This window comes from Copidosoma floridanum, unplaced genomic scaffold (genome assembly GCF_036245765.1).
Source record: "Copidosoma floridanum isolate Cflo_tuat_1 unplaced genomic scaffold, Cflo_Japanese_pri ptg000025l, whole genome shotgun sequence".
NCBI lineage: Eukaryota > Metazoa > Arthropoda > Insecta > Hymenoptera > Encyrtidae > Copidosoma > Copidosoma floridanum.
The window spans coordinates 2065505-2087263 of NW_028321902.1; the positions used below are offsets into that span (position 1 = coordinate 2065505).

Sequence of the window (21759 nt, forward strand, 5' to 3'; positions counted from 1 at the left end):
CGTACCAAGGAGCTACGTACGTATTCTCAGTTAACGATGATGTGTGGGTTGGCGTTGATGTATGAGTACACGTGTGACTCTCTCGACTCTTGCCTGTGTATTTATCTATAGAGAACTTTTATATCCAATGATTTCCTCACTCGTACCAGATTAAAAAAAAAAAATTACAATCTTTGATTATCAGAAGTAACTAAAGATTAGAACTATACAATTGCTTTGTTGTATTTTATGTTTTATAAAATTGATAATTCAATATAATTTGCATACAAAAGCTTAAAAGTATCTTAATAATATAAAAGATTTATCTAGGTCTTATCTTCAGCCAAAATCCGTTTTTGGGGTACGTCAGGACGTTGTACACGTCATACTCAAAGGGCTCAGGTGACTTTTTGCATAGAAAGAGTTCACATCTCGACAACAGGTGTAAAAACAAAATCTTCGTCTCCTGGACGGCAAAGCGGTATCCTATACACATCCTTGGACCCATTCCGAAGCCCAAAAGAGTTGCGTCAGTGGTGGAGATCTTTTTTTTAAAAAACCTTTCAGGATCAAACTTCTTGGGATCCTTGTAGTTTCTCGGATCGGTATGTATGAAGTAGAGAGGAATCGCCATTTCGTCGCCCTTGTTTACCGTGTAAGATTTAGCTTCTGGCAAACATGGTGGCAGAACGAACTCCTTCGAGCACACGCGTTGTATAACACTGATGGGAAATAACCTCAAAGTCTCGTTGAAAACGGCATCCATGTAGGGCATTTTGTTTTTGACAGCTTCGTACGTTGGTTTCCCGTTGTACTCCTTCATTATACCATCAATTTCATCCCGTAGCTTTTGCTGGATAAGCAGATTGAGAGCAAGGGCGTGGGCTATGCAACACATGTGGGAGGACGTCGTGTCGAATCCACCGACGAAAAATATGAAAGCCTGTGCTGCTATTTCCAACAATTCGGCGTCTGACTTTGCGTTGCGAGCTTCCATCAATATCTGAAGCATGTCTGGTCTCTTGATGTTCTCCTTCTCCCTCGTGGCTATGGTTGTCCTGATGACGTTGACGAAATAGTCCGAATTGTCTTTCGACATGAATCGAAGGCCTAATTTTTGCGATAAGCCGGGAAACATTGTCATGAAAATCATCTTTGTCACTGGTACGCTTTGGAAATTCGTGCTCCGTTTGCCCCTCAGGAAAAACTCGTTGTCAGGATTTTCCAAGCTGTCGATTTCCAGGCCGAAGGCACAGGAGGCTATCACGTCATTGGAGTATCTCGCGAACACGTCCTTCATGTCGATGTTGTCCTCGGTACTGTAAATGTCGACGAATCGTTTCGAAAAGTTTTCCGCGCACTTCTCCATTAGCCCGAACATGGTGTGCATTTTACTCGATGTGAACGCGAAGCTCAACAAATTGCGGATTTCCCGCCACTTGTCACCCTTCAAAAATGCCAAGCTCTTACCGAACAGTGGATCACTTTGTTCATTGACAAAGACCTTGGTATCGGAAAAATGATCGAAATTTTTGACGAGGATACTTTTTATAAGCTCCGAATCGCGCACTACAATGGTTCTTGTCGTGAACATGTGGAATCCGATGTACTTGGCCTCTCTGTTGATGCTCCACAATCCCTCAAATATGAGGTTTATGTGTTTACTGGCGAAATCGTTGCAGCCGTAAATTCCCAAAAAGGGAAGTTCTCTCGGCTGAGGGATGCCCCACTTTTTGAAATAGTGTCTGTAACTATTAGCTTTGTAAATGATAAAAGTAACAATTCCAACCACGACTGACCATATTAAGTACTGCATAGTGAGGTTTTTAATAAACTGCGTCTTATTTGACGGAATATAGCGTACACGCGAGTCGGAGCTTCAAAATGAACTGATAGAGAGTGCCTACAAGCAATAGGTGTGATGTCATTCCAAAAAAATATAGATATACACTATGTATAAACGTGACTCTGAATCGCGTAACAACGGCCAAGTGGTCTTGATTAAAGATAATACTATAACACCTCCCATTTATCCAAACTTTACATCTCAGTAGTGTGATTCCAATAAAAAATATCACGACCAATACGAAATTTTACTACAAATGCAATCAACGGAATCTCATGATTTAATCTGTGAGGCTGTTTAGTCTTTGGCACTTGTTAGCACTATTAAGGTCAATTAACCTCATTAAGATCAATTATTATAATCTTTCATACTTACATGTATACGAATAGAAATCTTACAAAGGTAATGAAATGATATTTTTTTTTTTCAAGTTATGTGTAGACCGAAGGCCTATAAATGTTAATTTTTTTTTTTTTTTGCAGTCAAATCAACAATTACAGGTACTTTACTTAATTATGTTAGAAAAAATCATGTTGCAAGTTTAGTATAATTTTTTTTACGATGACTAAAACTGTAATCAAAATAATACCGACAAGTTAATGAATTACTTTCGATGTATATTACTAATTTACAAAATAGTATGTAAAATAACTCAAATATTTCTTGTAAATTTTTGTTTCAAATAATTTTACAAAAACGTTATTTTTATGTTGGCTCTAATTGTCATATGATAAAAAAAAAGTATACCTACTTAGTAAATTTTAAGTGCAACTAACAAAATCACTATGAAATCAATAAAATTTTTGTAAAATCCAAAACGGTTTGTACACCTCGAGTGCGGGATTGAACCATGCAAGGGGGAGACGGAATCACAAACAAATCATCGTAATTGTACTCATTTTCTAACTTTTATTTTGTACCAAAAGCCTCTTTTAGCAGCAGGAACATAACTCAATCTGTCAGCCACGAAAGGCACGGGGGTCTTATCGCACAATTTTAGGCTACATCTCGCCAAAAGGTGCACGAACAAAACTTTCGTCTCGAGAACTGCGAAACGATTGCCCAGACACATTCTCGGGCCCAGACCAAAGCCTAAATTCGTGATATCGCTCGCCGTGGGTTTTTTGTTCAAATACCTGTTAGGATCAAATACTTCTGGATTCTCGTGGTACTTTGGATCCGCATGAATACCAGAAACAGGTATCAGTATCTCATCGCCAGCTTTGACTATGTAGAGCTTGTCACCAGGTAAAGCTAGCGGTAACTCAAAGTCCCTCGAGCACACGCGGTTGAGGTAACCTATCGGATACCTTCGCATGGTCTCGTTGAGCACGGCGTCCAAGAAGGGCATGTCTTTTAATGCCTCGTATGTCATCTCACCTCCATTATCCCTCAGCATTGCATCGATTTCCTCTTGAAGTTTTTCCTGGACGTCCCAATGCTCGGCCAACACGTGAGCCATCAAACACATGTGGGACGATATGGTTTCGAAGCCAGCGAGGAAGAATATAAACGATTGGGCGGTGATGTCCGAGACGTCTTCGTCCGAAGTTACGTCTCTAGCTTCCATCATGAGTTGCAACATGTCGGGCCTCACGATGCCATTTTCTTTTCTTACTTGTGTAGCGTTTTTAATAACGTCGACGAAGTAATCGCTGTCTTTTTTCGGCACCAAACTTATGCCAAACTTTTTACTCACTTTCGGTAAAGTTACCACAAACAGTATCCTTAGGAGCGGAAGCGATTGGAAATCGAAAGTTTTCCTGCCCACGGTGTAAAACTCGTTGTTTGGATCACTTAGACTGTCGATCTCGAGTCCAAAGGCGCACGAAGCAACCACGTCGTTGGCTTACCTGGTAAATACGTCCTTGAAGTCGATCTCCTCTTTCTCACTGTACAGCTGTACAAACTTGTCGGCGAAACTCTTGGCGCACTTCAACATCCAAACATTGTTCGAATTTTACTGGACGTGAAGGCTGGGCTGAATAAATTTCTGGTTTCGCGCCATTCGTGAATGCCAAATTCTTACCGAACAACGGGTCAATTGTGTTTTGTGAGCGAAGTAATCGAAACTCTTGACGAGGACACTCTTTATCAGCTTGGGGTCGCGGACCATAATCACCGGTCTGTTGAACGAGTGGTATCCAATGTACTTTGCGTCTCTATTGAGGTTGTACAAATTTTTCAGTATCACTCCGATGTTGGTTCCAGCGATGAGGTGGTAAAATTGAGGAAAAATGATAAATGGGAGCTCTCCGGGATGCGGTATGCCCCATTTATCGAAATAATTCACGCACTCGCGACTTTTCATTGCAATGTAAGCAAAAATTACGGCTACTATAGTCCAAATTAAATAATCCATGATTGAACGGCGGCTTTTGTACTGTGTACGTGCCAGCTGCGGAGTTGTCCGCGCGAGAATGCCGTCATGCTCGCCAGAAACACTCGTGCTATATTAAGAGAAGTTTAAACACACTCGGTATGATGTCACTGATTGTTACGTCAGTACATCGTGCAGTGTGTGTACTCGGAATAGCACCTACGATCTGCGCAGTTGCACGCGGTAACGTGTAGTCAACATTTTTGTAAGTGGGAGTATTTTTTGAATACAATTTAATTTACAAAAACAAAATCATTTTTTTTTCAGCTTACACTAATAACAACTTCTGCAACAAATATTGCGTCAATTTTTAGGTGATTTCACTTTTAATTTCTTCCCAAAAATGAAATTTATCAATTTTTTAAAATAATTTTTTATCATTACTACTTGTAGCATAAGTTTTAACAAAAATTTTTAGAGGAATAAAGTATTTGAACAATCATTCGAAAACTATTTTCAAATATTCGGACACTTTTGTCTTTCCCAAAATGTAATGCGTTATATTAATTTGTCAGAGAAAAATTTTGTCAAAAATAAAGAATTCTGTGTCATAATAAAAAGCGATTTTTAAGCACAAATAACACACGCTATATTTTCTACACTAAAGTTTAAAATCAAAGTATATAAATAAATACACATGATGAATTCTGCTGATAATAATTACTGAAAAAAGAATTGAAAAAATTTATTATCTTGTGAGAATCATAATTTTTCAAAAATTATTTTTCTGATATGAATTTTTGTATTTTTATTAGATAATTTTGACTGTAGCTTGTCTAAAAAGAAAATCATTAACTTTTTTTTTGCAATGTACAAAACAAATTTTTGTATAAACAATTTTAAAAAATAACTTAATAATGAAACTTTATATGGTATAAATTGATAATTAATTTTTATTCAACAGCACAGTGCCCTAGTCTCGTAAAAGCAGTTCTGAATTAGTCATCACGTGAAATGTGCAATCGCTGCAGCAGTCACCCCATTCACACACTAATTTATCATTTAAGATAAGGTGGAGCGACGCAACATTATTTTTCAACGTTAACATCCATTTTTCTCTTCTCTGCGCACCGCGTACAGTTGACACATCACGTAAGTACAATTCCGTCGCACTTCGAAATAATCATGCCTCCGAGAACAAGAAAATATCTAAGGGAGTCTTTTACAAGCTTTTGCTCTCTCCACCCTAACCCCTGACTTATAACTTTTCTTGAAAACCTTGAAAAATTAAATACCAGAAACTTTCATACGTAAAAAAAGAGAAAAAAAAGCAATGAGCCTGAAAAAAAAGGCGGAGTGGCAGCTTCCTTCAGAAAATTTACATGTGCTTTTCTCGCTGGAGAAGACGCTGACTTATTAACGTCGAGCGACAAAAAAAGAGGAAACGCGGGACTTATTTCCACTGGAAATTTCCGGCCTTGCTCGGAAGTTTGGCGTGGGTGCCGTACAAATATGCCCTGCCAGAGAAGTTTTCTTACCTCGTTTTCGCGGAGGATGTGCGCGTCCGTAAAAATAACGGCTCTGAGAGTCTTTCCTAAGTTTGTTTTATCTTTTTTTTAAAGACATGAAATACAAATTTTTTTCAAACAAACTTGAAAATTTATTTTTTACTTGTATTTTATTTATTGAGAAATCAAAAAAAATATAACGATATTTTGAATGATCGTGTGCTGGTTAGGTGATAACGATGTCGTTGACTGACTTATAAGTCGTTATTTATTCATCAAGTTCATTCCTTTTATTTACTGGTACGTGCTTTTATAAATAAAAAACAATGGTAACCTTCGTTGATGAAAAATGATATTTATTTGCTCACAGTGTTCTTCAATTTTTATTCCGACATTATTCCTTGAAATTGAAGCTGAAATTTTATTCGATCTCCGATTATGCTTATTCGTATTTATAAATGATTTAAATGATTTCAGAGTCATTTCGTTAAGATGGCACGAATTATTTCATAGAAATTCTTTGTCTCGATTCTCAATATTGTGCATTAGACTTTCACGTTAAACCATACATGTAGTACATTTTAGACAAAGTTAAAATTTGGAAGAATAAAAGTTAGAAATGATAATAATGTGGAAATAAGCACATCAAAACAGAAAGTCTTAATAAATTTGAGTCGAGTGTTAGAATTTCATCATAATTCAAATAGAAATAAAAACAAGAGGTTTCACCGATGACTATTTCTTTAAAACTTTGATTAGCTACGTAAGCGAGGCACTGTGTTTTGATGTCCTTCTTTGGCGAAAGTCGATCATCATGGCGTCGTAAAATTTGTTACGAAACGAAGTGAATTAGATATTTCAAATCAAGTTTGATTTTCTCCTGATTCATGGAAAAATAAAATATTTTGTCAGGTCAATGGATTTTCTTTTCATTTACTCTACTGCTAGAGTAGTTGATAAAAAACTGGTTTGTGAAAATTGGACAAAGTTATATTCTCAAAGGATAATTTCACGCCATATACTTTCAGCCCAATTTTCTCTTCACGTTTTGCCCGAGAATTTAATTAAGGCCAGTATTTTCAGTTGAAATAATGAAAGAAAGATTAACAGAGGGAAAATGTTCAGTATGTAAAATTAGAATTTACAACGGGTCTGCTAATTTAATGCAACAGTTATTCGACGGGGCTACATGTATATCTCCAACGTGGATGAAGTTATTTCAAGAATTTGTATAAATTATTACGTTTTCTGCATTATCATATTGTTAAAACTTCAATCTAAGTTCGAGTTAATAAATGACGTAAGTTGAAACAATCCAGAATATCATGACTCGCCATAAGTTCAAGGTTTCAACAAATAAAATTAATGATATTGCATGAGACTTTTTGTGTTATACTCAGGTAAAGTAATAAACTATTATTCTCAGTTTTTCTTATCCAATGATTACAAACTCAACTAACATAAAAAAAAAAAAAAAGAGAAACAAATGTACTGTAACTAAATAAGACTTGTAAGGTCAAAGTGCACTAGGAATATCTAGAAAGTCAGTTTTAATAATTTTTCATCGACTTTTCTCTCCTTTGAGCATCACACTGTAAGTAATAACATTCGCATTTACCCCTCTAAAATGCTTTTTCTGTTTGCTACAATCTGAGTGTTTTTCCTGCGTAAAAGGTTAATTTAAGCTTCTTGAGAGGTATTTTCTTTTTCCCCAAATGAAATATTATTTCTGACCGCGTACCGAAGATACTTTTATATGTCAGCTTTTGTGGCTTTGTCTCTTTTATGAAAATATGAAGATTTTTTCATATTACTATGTCTTTTATGAAATTAACCGAGAAACGCTTTATTCTGAGAGTCAAATTTGTTTTTGTTTATTCTAATCTTCAAATATTACTAAAAATAATACCCTCAAAACAACATAAATCGTTGAAGATAATTTTTCAAAAACAAGGTAAAAAAATTAGTTTTATGCATAAAATAAAATAAAACTTTTTCTCGTTACCAACTTTTAACCAAAACAACGACTCACCCGACTCTGTTTGAATCCTTGCCAATGGATCACGAGTATTTTAAACCTTCAAAGGTCAACCATCAAAAAGTCTCCTGATGCCGTTCCTCAGGCCTTTGCAAAAACGCTAAAAGCCCTGCTCTTCTTCACTTAAAAAAAAAAAAAAAAAGCTCTCTCTCACACTATAGAGACACTCCCGCGCTCTCGCCACCCTCCGCGCTCACTCTGTGCTCCTTCGGCATCGCATTTACATGTGAAAACCCAAGAGAAGCCACTGCATCGCCGTCTTAAATATTCAGTGAGGGATTCGTCTCCTCCCGTAAGGCAATATCGGTCACATGTAGATTAGGACGAGACGAGAGCCTCCACTGATGCTCCTGGGCTCCTTTTCATTAGTCCCCCGCTCCTTTTCCTCCCTTGAAAACTTATGTGCGGCACTTCTTGCCAGAGCTCCCGTCTACGCACTTGGCTCGATTTGAATGAAAATATTATGACGTCGAGCTACAGCCGCGGTGGAGTATTAATGTTTCAGACGGTGGATCGGGGGTAAATGTTGCTTTAGAGGTCCTACACGACGTTTTCGTGGGATTCTGTTATTCCTCCGCGTTGGGCATTTGGTGCTTTTTTTAAGGGTTGGATAATTAGATTTGGTTATTAGTGACTACGTCGAAAGGTAAAAATAAATCGTTTGTGAGAATAGACACTTATTTTCTTGCTAAGGATTAAGATTTAGAGAATTTTTTAAATAATGTCTCTGTAAGCACTGTTATAAAAAAAAAAAAATTAAGAGATATTATTTTAACAAAGTCGCGGAAAAACAAACGTTATGTCTTCAAAATGTTTGTTAACAAAGATGTAGGATATTCTTGAATCATGAAATTATGAGATATTTTAAGGAATTTTTATGTCAAAAAAGAATCTTTTGTTGTACTTTACTTAGGATCAACTATTTTTTCATGATTTTATGTTAATATATAGAGAATTTTATTTTCTATCAACTCAAGATTAGGAATTTGGGTCGTTAAAAGTATCTTAAAAAAGTCTCCAGGTAAATTTTTTTTTTTTTAGTTTTCAATTAAAATAGTATAAGTACCACCTCCTAAATAATAATTTTTTAACATTCCTAAAATCATGTGAATCTTAAGATCTTCCAATACAAAATGCTTTTTTTGGGCTTTGTTTTTTAACACCAATCTGTAAAGATGTAAAAAAATTTTACGTTGCCATTCGAAGAATCGATAGTTTTCTTGTCCAAGTACCAAAGTCACATCCTGCATTTAATGTCGTTAGATGAACAAAAAGTCCATCACTTCTAACCAACAGATTTTAAAAAACATGACGGTACCTTGAGTGTACTCGCACTAAGTGTCGCCTCTTGAGCACGAAACATTCGTTACCCACCGTGAAAGCAAATAAAAAAAAGACATTGAAAAGGAAATTGGGAGAAAAAAAGATGTACATTCAAGTGCGGTAGTTGTTCAGTAGTACAGATCCGAGTTGAGTCGGACAGACACGAGAAAGAAGGGAAGAAGGATCTGACAGGGGGCGGAACGAGTTTTTGTTAATCTTCGAGGGTGTAAAGGAAGGAAAAGGCCCCCGCTCGCATAATAATGCAATTCGGGATGATTCCGCGCGAGTGGGCTTTTAGCCTTGCGTGTGTTTTCCTCCCGGGAGGAGAAAAGAAAAGAATCGTTAAGAGGGATGGGCACCCTCAAAAGACAAACAAAAAAAGAATAGCAAAGAAGAAAGGGTGCGAGCACACCCTTGGAATTTCATATCGTTTTCCCACTCTTCTCTTTGCTCGTTTTGAACTTCGATTCTGTAAATCGTAGATAATAAAAAAAAACATATTCATGAAAAACCGAACTTTCGTATGATACCTTTTTCCCCGTCGACATTATTCATTTCCCTGCTTAAAAATTGCATTCACGAAAGCAACACGGAAATAAAGAGAAAAAAAATAGCGGGGATGGGGGAGATACATTCCTCATACTTCAGAACACTAAAACGTCCGCGTAGCAGCAGTACAGCTCATCAAAATTTCATTCGCGTCAAGCGAGCGGACTGAACTGCAATATTAGACGCGCGCGCGGAGAGGCGTAAAAGTAAGGCGAGGCATGAATAAAAAAAAAAAAAAAAAACCTGCAGAAAGGAGAAGAAAGAGCTCGCGTATACACACCCGAGGGAGGAAGGGTCCTCCCAACTGGTGAAGTTATTTCGTGCTCCTCGAAAAACTTTCCTCCGAGCCGTGGAGGTGGGGGGAGGGTGGCTTGTCGCACATAAATTCTCACTAGCTCGGGCGTGTTTTTCTTATGCACAAATACACACGCAAAACTGTACGGCATCCGTGCGTGTACGCATGGAGATCGTCGAGAAAGTTTGAAGCGAAGGTGACTCCCGAACTCTCGAGGCAAAATCCGCGCGACTAATGGTGTTACGTGAGAACGCGCACGCGCTCACTTTTGTCAAGCTCATTTGGGCCGAAGGTTATTAGATTCTCAAGGCCCACGTGGAAAGATTCCGTCTTTTAACTGAGATTTTCTCATTATGCGGAGCACGACGATGCTTTGGGATCTCTTTTCTTACTAAAATCATCAGGAGCTTGACGATCATTCGATCACAAAAGCAAAGCAGGTCAATATCAGGATCTCCCCTCATTTACACTTCCTGGACCGGGCTTCCTTGGATGACTCTCCGTCGCATCTTTACTCGTTACGCGAAAAAAGTTTTCCCGACTCCTGACTCGCTTTTTCTCGTTCACCCCTTTTATTGCAATACGTTGATCTAGACGATCTGAATTCCTTGTCTCTTTCTCCGTCACAAAACTGTGGCACACAAAACAACAAAATTTACATGTAATCACATTACTAAAAATTATACAATCATGTAAACCAAAAACTGGCCACGTACGGTTTGAACCGAAAGGCTGCGCACTCTGAAGTCTTTTGGAGACTTTTGAAATCTTTGAAAGACTTAAAATGCTTTATCGAGTCTTTTTTAATGATTTGGAGTCTTTTTTAATGACTAAAAGTCTTTTTTAATGACTAAAAGTCTTTTTTAATAATTTTAAGCTATATGCACTCTTGAAGTCCTGGTAAAAAGTCTAAAGTTTTTTGGATACTTTTAAAATCTTTGAAAGACTTAGAATGACTTTTTAACCATCTTTTTAAATAACTCAAAGGGTGCGCAGCCCCTCAGTTTGAACCTTATAGCCCATTGAATACATTGAACAAAATGTAATCTCCCTCTGGTTTATAAATATTCTTTGCTTCTACATTTTTCTCAGTGGTTCATCATGTGTTCAAGAGACTGCACAGTCTCAAATTTAGTCAAAAAAGACTTTCAAATGATTTCAGAATTACAAAGAGTCACTTGAAATCTTGCAAAGACTTTGAAATCCTCGAAAATCATTTGGAGTCATCGGAAATTGAACTCATACTTTCGACACATTTTACAGTCTTATAACAGTAATTAAAATCACGAAAAAACTGTTCGAGTCTTAAGAAGTCCTTGTAAATGCTTTACCCGATAATTCGACCAACAAATTCACGTCGTAAGTATTAACATAACGTTGTCTCTAATCCCCTTTCATACACCCAAAAACTATTATCCGCTCCAAGGTACACTCGTTCCCCTTCAATTTCCACATCCAAACTATTTCCCGGCTCCCTTCACTTATTTTCCCCCGCCTTTTCTCTCCGCTCGCATTTTCCAATAGCGCCGGCAGTTGTAGTAACAGCTAGTCTCACCCCCCCCCTCCCTTACTCTCGCTCGCCCGGCTCCTCTTAAGCGCCAACTGTTGTTTTTCGTTCCTCGAGGCGGCCCTGGATCTTTAGTTTTAATTACCGACGCCGGCGTCCTGACGTTTATTGCCGCCTCCCTTGCCGCAGCAGCAGTGACTGCCGCGAAATGAATTTCGAGCTCTCGGAGGCTTTATTTTCGGAAGAAAGAGGAAGAGATGACTCGGGGGAGGCCGGAGTGTGCCGATCTTGACGGGCTGGAGTGGAAGGAAAGGGGGTCGATTTACGGGTGAAAATTAAATTGCCGCTTAATTTGAGAACTCGGGGCGGGGGGGTTTTCTGTTTTCGCGGGAAGAAGAGGAAAGCTTGTTGCTGCTGCTGTTACGTCGAGTGCGGGGCTTTTCGGCTTGTTTTACTCGCTGCGATCGAGGTGATGACTTTTTTATTTGATTTTCAGAGTCTTATTTTTATGTTTTTGGTTTCGTGGAGATACATAAGGGGTATCAACGAACGACGTTGGGGTACTGAGAAGGGATGATTGGGAGACTTTTGCTGGAACTCTAAAGATGGAAATAAACTTCCAAGATTTTTATTTACGGTAAAGATTTATTTTTATTCTATTTGCGAATTTTACAAGACTTTTCAACGAAAAAAATAATTTTTGATGTATGATAACAAATTAAGAAAAAATTGTTCTTATTTTAAGAAAACTTTAAGATAATTTTCTTAATCCACGTTTTCTCACATGTATACTTAAAAATTTTCAAAAATATTTAAAGTAGAATATATTGAAAAATGTAGTTTCAACACATCAAATTTCATTAATTAAAACAACAAATGGAGAAGTCATAAATATAGAGATTTTATTTATTTTGGCACACATTTGTTCATCAAACTCTTACTAACTTATAATTTTCATAACTTCTCTTTTTATGCTACTTAAACACTTCGGACGTTTTTGATGACCAGCTCGACTAGCTCGTGCAACTTTCCACAAACCTCTCCTCCGACTGAAAACAATTGAATGTGTATAAATATATGTTTTCCTTTAGTCAACAGCTGTATGATGTAGAAAAAAAATCCAATCGTCTTACGTAATTTTCCACAAAGTTGGGCAGCTTGCGCAATTATTTGCGACAAACTTGAGTTCTGTATGGTTTGCTGAACGAGTAAGATCAGTTCTTTGATGATTGGATCATCTTGTTGTTCCTACAAAACGACGTGAAATTTTTTTTAGTTTCATATTAAATTTGATATTAATTTTCAAATAAAGTCCTACGATCAATCCTTGTGCAACGCAGTGAGAAGCTCGCACCAGTTTTTTGACCGGCCCAATGGCCCTTTTTGCCAAAAATATGTCAACTGCAAAGAAAAAAGTTATTTACACTAAAATTCTCATGAACAATCGATTGATTCCCAACTTATTTTTTACATTGGTTGACGCCAGACTCGTAAAGACACACGTTTCTTATCTGGAGCAATTTCTCCTTCTGCTGTTCATTGAGAGTACTCTGTAAAAATGTTAATCGTCAAAATTTTTGTATAGCTATCTGTACAAAACATAACCCCAAAAAAAAAGAACTTACAGGGAAAACTTCAGTCACACAGATCGCCAGGACGGCCAAGAGTACGAAGGTCCTCATGATCGCTAAGATTGAAAAACTACACTTTCTCGCTTGGTACTGATGAAAATCTCGCTTTTCACGAGCATCTTATACAATTCGATGACTTAAAAACAATCAGCTTTAATTTATGAATAGCCAACTAGTTTCCGTATTTTTGTCTCTCATCGAGTGTCTTATCTTCCGAAGCACTGCCACTTAAAACATTTGTGACGCAAAGAACGAAAATTTACGACTTTCTACCGAGTAAAACTTGATCTGCTCAGCATCACTCGATTTGCGATACAGTCGTTAAAAATCTCCTATTTCTTGGTATAATTGAGAGCTTGTCATCGCCGTCTTATTTGCTCCGCTTGAGAAGGTACTAACCAACGCAACGAGGGTCACAAATCCATCCATCTTTCTCGATTGAAACGCAAATTTCATCTATTTACTCATGAACAAAGTTTTCGTTTGAATATTAATCTGAAAATAAGATGTGTTAAGGTGGAAAGGGGAAAGTCATTAGCTTGTGGACAAAGGCTTTGATTTTTAGGTTAGGTGCAGTAGTGCTGGTTTCTTATAGTATTGGTGGGGGGTGGAAGAAAACCACATGTCTTTTAGCCTTTTTTTGGTTATGTACGCGTTTCCTTGATTGCATTTACAGGAAAGTCCTTAATGTATGTAATCTAAGGTCTTAAAACAATAATCTTACACTAATTATTTATTTACACAGATTTTTCTGTAATATTTAGACATCACAAAACTTGGACGAGATTTTTTATGGATTTTATAACACTTTTAAAGATAATTTTCTTTTCTGACTAAAATTCACTCTTTTTGCTAAAAAATTCTCAACAAACACTATTTGCATTACAATATTGACAAAAGAAAATTTTCTGGCAGATAAGTACAATAAAATTTATATATTAAATCTCATTGTAAAGTCTTTGCAATTTAATACTTAAACTTAAGTAAGTACTTTGACTATTTTTTCTTAATTACTTTTTCTTTAAAATTGTAAGACACGATTTTTTCATGAAAAATTTTGTTGAACACTGTGTTTTAAGTAGTATGTGAAAGAAAACTTTTTAGTCCAAATAAAGCGTTACATTTCTAGTGAAAAACTGTATAAAAAATAATTAATTAATTATCACAGTCTGGGCATTGCTGCGTAGCAGATATGGCTTTTATATCCATAAGATATTTTTTAAATAATTTTTTTTTTTTTAATCATCAAAGTTTATTCATACAATTTTTGCTGTGCGGGTGTTTTCCGATCTTGTTTATTCGTCATTTAAGTAGGTATCACGAACCTTTGATAAATATTATTTTTACAGTGTATTATAAAGCATTTCATTCTCTATATGTTGAAGATCTTTGTTTCCATTTGTTTGAAATCTGATTACCTCCGTTTCGATCTCGCATCACATAAAAGCCAAAAAGCTTTTCACGCAAAAAAGAGATAGGATTATAATTCACATTAAAAATCATTGGTTGCGATAAAAAAACAACAAAAACAAATTGATCTTCTCCGTGAATCCGTATCATCCACAAATGGCTCCGATTCACATCGAAAATTTAATTTAATCAGAATGTATGTATACGTGCTCGCGCTTTAAAGCTTAACGAGCGAAGCGCGCCCTTCGTGCATGCTTTTGAAAATTCACGCGTGCGTGTATCGAGAGATTAAGCGAACCGATTACGGGAACGTGATTTCGTACACAAGCGGTAACATTATTAATAAGTAACGGTACTCACTGCATATAATAATTCGCATCAATAAATCGCTACAGCGATCGTTGTGTAATCCTCGGCACTTGGAGCGATTGGAAATCGAAACGATTGAAATCATACCGATTCGTTGAGCGGTGCGTGGATGTTGTCAAGTTGCAGATTTTCGGATCATTTGTCATGAAAAATAAAACATTGGAAATTAAATACGAAATCCAATGCCGGTTTGAAAATTCATTTGGAAACGTCAAAGTAAAAACTCCAGTGTCGTTGAAACAGAAAATGTTTATTTGATCACAAAACTTTGTGAATTTTATTAAATGTATTTTTCAGTTAGAACGTTTGTACCATTATTTGCAAATATTATTTATTGAGTATTAATGAAACAACAAACAACTCAGGTGCTTCGGTATTGAAGTAATTTTTCTCTCGATTAAACAGGTGTCTGCTGAAGATGAAAACAAGAAAATAATAGTTCCTGCTGTTGGTTAATGAAAATTTCAGTACTAATTTAGACTTCCCGAACGTTGATGGTCGCAAAACGAATGCAGCATACATCTGTCAAGGTTACGTATAGTTCATGATGAACGAGGACGCGCCACATTTTCTGCTCCACGCCTGCTCTTAATTTTAACTTTTTCCGCCAATCGGGGGAAAAAAAAGGGAAGAAAGTAACGACGAAACTCGCTTTCCGCGCGCAGCACAAAAGTTTATGGGTAAATATAAGCTGTGGAACTCGGTATGAGTGAAAGGTGCAGTATAGAAGGAAAAAAAGGGATGGGGGGAGGGAGTCGATCGATTATTAACGAAGCGCGAAACTTTCTGCAGCTCCGCAAATACGCGGAAGAAAGTGATGGAAGAGCTGCTGCGAGTGCGATTCTGTCGTGGATGGGAAGTTTTTACCAAAGGAGCGAAGGGGCGGCGGTGATCGATCAAAGTTTGATCAGCAGCCGGACGCCACTGGAAAAGGGCTTTTTAAATATTTAGCGCGCACTGCACAGGGTTTTTTTTTCTCCACGTTGTGACTATTCCTGAAAATCTCTTCTTTTAAATTTTGTTTTCCTATTTGTTATTTTTTAAATTGTAAGAGCAATTCGTAGTTCTGCAAACTACGGGTGTGGACGACGTTTCGCGAAACGCGGTTGAGTCACTGCGTAGTTCGTGTACGAGTTAATGTTACAATCCTTGCGAGACCGCAGAAGACGTGTGTATTGTACGAATCGTCTGAGTTTTGAAATTCTGTTACGGCTTTTGCACGCATTTCTGAAATTGTGAGAGGGAAAATCATTCCGTGTATTTACCCAACAGTGTATAGCAGAAAACTGAAAAGTTCCGTTTCATTGTTTTGGTCTGACTCTCATTTGTTTGACTCAATACGTAGTTGGTCTCTCAAATCATCTTTTTTTTGCTAGTACAATATTCAGATCAGCTTATTAACCAAAACCTCAACTATTTTTCATTGTCAAGGGGATGATTCACAACACACGACATCTACCTTATTCTTAAATTAAAGTTTTTCAACCTTATTTTTATTAAAGTGAATTTCATGAAAGAACAACACAAAAAGGCACGTTTTGGTGAATGTAACAATAGCTACGTATAAACCTAAGGAATTTTTGCTTTTAAACTAAAATTGTAATTAATTTTAAACCAAAAACCATCACAGCCTACCACTAAAATATCAGCTCAAAGCAAAGACAATTGTCTCAACTGATGAATCTATGTTGCTGTGAGTAAGGTAGCTCTCTTTTGATTACAACGAAGCTATCCCCTTGAAAAGAAAAAAAAATTTGTTCTCCGCATGACAGCGAAAATAGACCCATCCCTTAGCTTCTCCGGAGCAAAATTACATCGCAAATCCGAGATTTCGTAATGATATCACCATAATATCAACCACACGCGAGCCCGGAAGGCGGTCAGAAACGAGTGAGTGGCGTTTCCGAGGGACGCGCACGTGTAGGCCCCTCCTCCACCTCGGACCGCAGTTTAATTACCGAGCGCGAATTGGCCTTGCGGCGCTTGGCTGTCACGCGCACATTGCCAAATTGATCTTGGCAGCGGGGCTTCAACGTCAACGTCTCCTCCTCGACCGCCGGACCGTGGCTCTCTTGTCCCTCTCTTTGGGCGCTGCAGGGCCACCGATCAAGCGCAAGGCTACGGAGGTGGGTGTAACGTAATGCTCGAGGACGAATGTTTGAGTGATGTTTGCTGGGGACGCGTAGGGCTCGTTATTTCGGCTCTGCGGAGTGTTCGCTGCAGATGTGCGCTGATGCGAGGATGTGGAGGGGGAGATCGGGTAACTTGTGATCCATCATGCCTTTTTTTTCCTTCCTTTTTCCTTGAGGTTAATGTCCCTGTTCTTGGAATATGAAAATTCATGGATTTGTTATGCAACTTACTGGATAAAAAAATTGTGGTAATTGTATATTTTATTTATCTTTGTGAATTCACAAGAGAAGTTTCATTATACATACGATAAATAATCAATTTTCAAGATGATTTCATAAATAGGGACGAAGTCGCACACTTATACAAATTTATACACTTCTAGTAAACTAATAAACGATATAATTATTTTTATTCAATAAAAAAGTGTTATGCAAGTGAAAAAATTTTAATTGTCTTAACGTATTGTACTAAATTTTTTTTTTTTTTTCAATTTTATAAATAGGGACCTAATTATGAAACTGTAGGTACAACGTTCCATAATTATGTACATTTTGGTCTTAAAATCTTTTTATAAAACAAAGTAATTCAACAATTAAGTAAGAACCATATTTCAAAATTAGAATAATGATGGCTAATTTATAGTACACCCGCAAAAACCAAAATTTTTACGATTAAAGCTTACAATTAGGAAAAAAAAAGTAAAGAAACATGTAAATTTACCTGATAATGATGTACGTTGTGATTACACTTTGAAAAACTATTTTGTGACATCATTCGATTGTCTCATTGGTTTCACTTGATAATCTACCACAACTATTATTACGTGAATTGTAATAGATGATACGTTTTACTACAAATGATTAATCAAATGGATTGGATAAGAATTACGGATCAATAAAAAGTACGGAAAAAAAAAGATACGAGTTGTCTCGTCTTATCTCAAAATTACGTACTTGCAACTCTTGAAACCACCGTATAAACCTCAGCTGCTCGCAGCGATTCCACGTACCACAGTGCAATGAACAATAAAGAAGAAACAGAAGAAGAAGAAGAAGAGCCTCGTCCTTCTTGCGCGGAGGAGGGAAAAATAATCTCGTCTCCGCGAAACTTCTGCTCTCAAGAGCCAGAGTCTCTTTCTCTTTCTCGAGAAAGTCAAATTACATCTTTTCTAGCTGTATACATATACGTAAGACCTGAGCGGGAACAACACACAAACGGCGGTGGAGGCAAGATACTTGAAGCAGAAATCTGATATCATCGCAAAAGAGAGCTGCGCAAAAGTTTCCGTAACGAACCTTCTCGTGCGGCGATGGAGTGTCGAACAGACCAAAAAAACTTTGCTGCACCCCATCCTCGATATTGCAGTGTTCGTATAGATAGTTTGCTTATGATGGAAAATATAATGCTATTTAATGGAAATTCAGAGTTAATTTAGTAATTTAAATTTTCTGGCAATACCACCTTCACTGACAATCCAATTTTTTCCCGCATCTTTCAATGTACACCATATTTTTACAGTTTTATATATCAAAAAGGACTAAAGCGATGGGTGGAAAATTTTGAAAGGTGTGCGTGAAAATATCGAGCGAAAATACTATGCACAGCAACTGAGAGAAGCCGTTTTCCTATTTTTAGAAGCAATATTGATAGTAACGCTCCGCTCGGTCGTTTCCTCGCTTGTTTTTCTTTTCCCTTTCCGCTTATTTTTCCTTCCTATACGTCTTTCCACTGGTTCCAGTTTCACCGTAGTCTCAATGTTTGCTAGAAAGGACTTATTACCTTTTATTATTTAAAAAAAAATGTTTAAAATTATTAAATACCACAGGTAGATCTACTACGGCATCGAAGCCGCCCGCAAAACCCGGGCAGCGATAATCACTGTATTACAGCAACAAAGAGCATTATAGGGAAATTTCAAGGGAAGCGGATTACAAAATTACAGTGGACTAAGTTCACGAAGGGCATCGGCTCGGAATGAAATCATTTTCGAGTGGACGCGCCGTAGCAAGCTAATAACCACCAAATTAATCGGGTCTTTGGCTCATGGAGATGCTTGACGTCCCTCTGGTGTATTTTTTGTTGCGGGGTTGGTATTGGTATACTTTGTGAGGGCACTAGGGATTACGCACTAACTGTGTAAAATGTTTATACATACAAAATTATAACAGATACTCGTACTTTATGATAAGTAATAGTAAACAAGTGTACGTACTTTGGTTTCATAGAACCTTTCACTGTATTAGATCGAAATTGGATACGATAACGTAACATAACCTCAAAGTAGTTTTGGCTCACTTTTGACTTGAGTATCAAGATTCTTGGTAATACTCTTTGTTCAGGTCTTTATTTGAAAAAATTATTATTTTTAATCACGTTTTTTCAACTACCTTTCGTTCAAGTGGTTTGCATAATAGCAAAAAATAATTTTATAAACATAAAAAAATTTTAGATTATTGTTAATGCTCAAAGTGTATGATAAACAGTAATCATGATAGAATGATAACGCTTGCCTGCATTTTTTCCTGGTCGTATTTTCCAATACTCTAGTACAGGGCTGAAGAGGGAAAAAAAGCGCGGCCTTTTCTCTTCCCTCTTTTTTCCACCCGAGCGTCAATGGCACTAATGGCTTTCGAGAAGGCTTTCAATGCTTTTAATTATTTCCACCTTTGCTCCTCCACTTGAGACTTCAAAGGCCCCCCTTGGATTCTCTTCTCTTTCCAGTCGATCGTTTTGCTTTTCTTCCCCCTTTCTTTTCTCCCGTCGATTTTCCAGCCCAGACTTCCTTTTCGCTTGTTTTCCGCTTTCTTTTACAAATTGATCATAATTTGCTATCTCAAAGAGACCAACTTTGGTACGAGGAACCCAAATATATATTTTTGGGAGTCGCTTTTGCGAGCTCGACGATTCGGAATTGATCGGACTTTCGGGAAACTTTACGGCGAAGCCACCTCGTCCGGGTCCTTTGCTCACCTTTCGCAACTATTTTCCAATGAAACCTCGAATTTTGAAAATTTCTCCCAAGTTTCCACGTCGACTTTGGTGGGAGAAAATATTTTTCAGCTCAAAAATTTCGCAAGACCGCGTTACAGAGCAAACAGGATTCCAAAGACCTTCGGTGAGATCACTCAACCATTCATCCGTTAAATCAGATTTTCCAGTCCCTCTTGTGTGTGTGTGTGTTTCTAAAAATGACTCTGCTCTGTACGCACGCGAATGACCTTATACCCGAGTGCTTGGATCGATGGTATCCGAATGTAACAAATAAATTACAAGCATTATCTTGTCGAGATCCTGTTTTTTTGTCAAACAAAGAATTAACGGTGACAGGTTTGGGAGATCTACAATAATACGGAAATAACTGTGACGCGATGGGGAGGCTGATGTACAGGTATGAGCGCCATTATCGTTATTACGTCGTTACTACGGAGCTGTGATCTGGAAAAAAAAGAAATTCGAGGGTTCCCCGAGACGCGATTTTCCTCGTTCGATTAGCGCATTCCGGCTCGGGAATACCTTGCCTCCCCTGGCATTCTCCCTTGACTTCCATTTTTCTCTCACAAATCGGTGACCCCGGAATTCGAGGTCGATCCGACGTTCCAATATTTTCGTCGATCGCGATGTGCGGATGTATTGGTTGGGAAAATTTTTTAATGCCTCGTAGGAATGGGGTGAATGTCATTTCGGTGGTGTGAGGTGAATGCATCTACTTTTCTACGATCCATCTTCTATGGAAAAATTATAAATCATAGTATGGGTTTAAAATGTTTTTAGGATTTTAGTAACAAGTCTGTTGTGTTGCAGGTACATGTTGACATAGTTATAAAAACTTTTGTACAAAATTAGTTGTCACGACATTTAAAGATGATACAAAATAGACATGAATCTTTATAGGTTATGTCGTTTTCATCAATGCTACCTTACTCTCACAATTATTTGAATAGGTTATGCCGTCCATATATCAATGCTATCATAATCTTGATGCACCCCAGTTCGCTAGAGCATACATAAAAAGTATTTTGATTGATGTGTACGACATAACCCATCGTAAAGATTGTATAACCTATTAAAGTTAATGAAACTCTCACAATAATCAATAATACATTTCCAAAAAAATTTAGCTAAGTTTTGAAGTATCTCAATATAAACGCGTATACGGTACGGTCCAGTAACAATTTATGAACCAATGTGATGCGTTTCTGAAGGTAAAACTCATTTTACAAATCTTAAATTATAAATATACTCCTCCGTATACATGATATGATTCACTAGGGAACCAATTGCAAGTGTGTATGTGTCAGATTATGCCATACTTCCGTGACCTGACTAATTTTCACCAGTGTAATTCTTAGCCTTATTTTTCAAATTATCCCTAATGGATGTAGTTTTAGGGTTAGGTTACTATTTATGATAAGGAATTTTCAGTCAGACGAATTTGGAGTAATTACTATTTAATAACTACTTTTACATACCTACGCATGAAAATGATAGTAAGGACGTTCCACCGTATCAATCATTACCCAATGCTCTTCACCGTCTTGAGAAGAGTAATGTATTCCCATGCTCGATCCACTAAAATAGGTCAAAACGAAAATACCATTTGAATCCAGGTCTCTCTTGACATTCCCCCAAAAAGCTATAGTCATCATCACCTTCGCACCAACCCTTATACTTTCACAATAATTCTTCCCAATTCCTCGCCAAGAATTGGTGTCAGAGACCCGGACTATCCATCAAAATTCTCGAGCGTTAATAATCGACGGAACGAAAAATATCGCTGACGCCGAAACCCCTCCCACAACCTGATTGGCGCGTACCCCCTCACCCCTCTCTTTCTCGTCCCTCTGTCAAAGA

The 21759-nt window shown here is 37.4% G+C and overlaps 2 protein-coding genes and 1 pseudogene across 3 annotated transcripts in view; 1 reads left to right on the plus strand and 2 right to left on the minus strand.

The window, feature by feature from the left end:
• The window catches only part of bru3 (CUGBP Elav-like family member bruno 3), an 825259-nt gene that overhangs the window by 551094 nt on the left and 252406 nt on the right, over positions 1-21759 (plus strand). The window lies entirely within an intron of this gene.
• LOC149373903 (cytochrome P450 9e2 pseudogene) lies at positions 34-1835 on the minus strand (annotated as a pseudogene).
• On the minus strand, positions 2721-4158 carry LOC106641482 (cytochrome P450 9e2-like). Its single transcript, XM_089595451.1, has 3 exons — positions 3855-4158; positions 3719-3758; positions 2721-3673 (listed from the first exon to the last, which is right to left on the minus strand). Exons 1-3 carry the CDS (start codon positions 4134-4136, stop codon positions 2721-2723), a joined length of 1275 nt encoding a protein of 424 aa, XP_089451577.1. The 5' UTR covers positions 4137-4158.

What these genes read in the sequence shown, in the direction of transcription:
- LOC106641482 (XM_089595451.1), bottom strand. Translation starts at nt 4,136, where the DNA reads ATGAAAAGTCGCGAGTGCGTGAATTATTTCGATAAATGGGGCATACCG. An exon ending in CACAATTGACCCGTTGTTCG is followed by an intron (nt 3,759 to 3,854) that starts GTAAGAATTTGG and finishes TGGATGTTGAAG; the next exon opens with TGCGCCAAGAGTTTCGCCGA. An exon ending in CAAGTTTGTACAGCTGTACA is followed by an intron (nt 3,674 to 3,718) that starts GTGAGAAAGAGG and finishes TTACCAGGTAAG; the next exon opens with CCAACGACGTGGTTGCTTCG.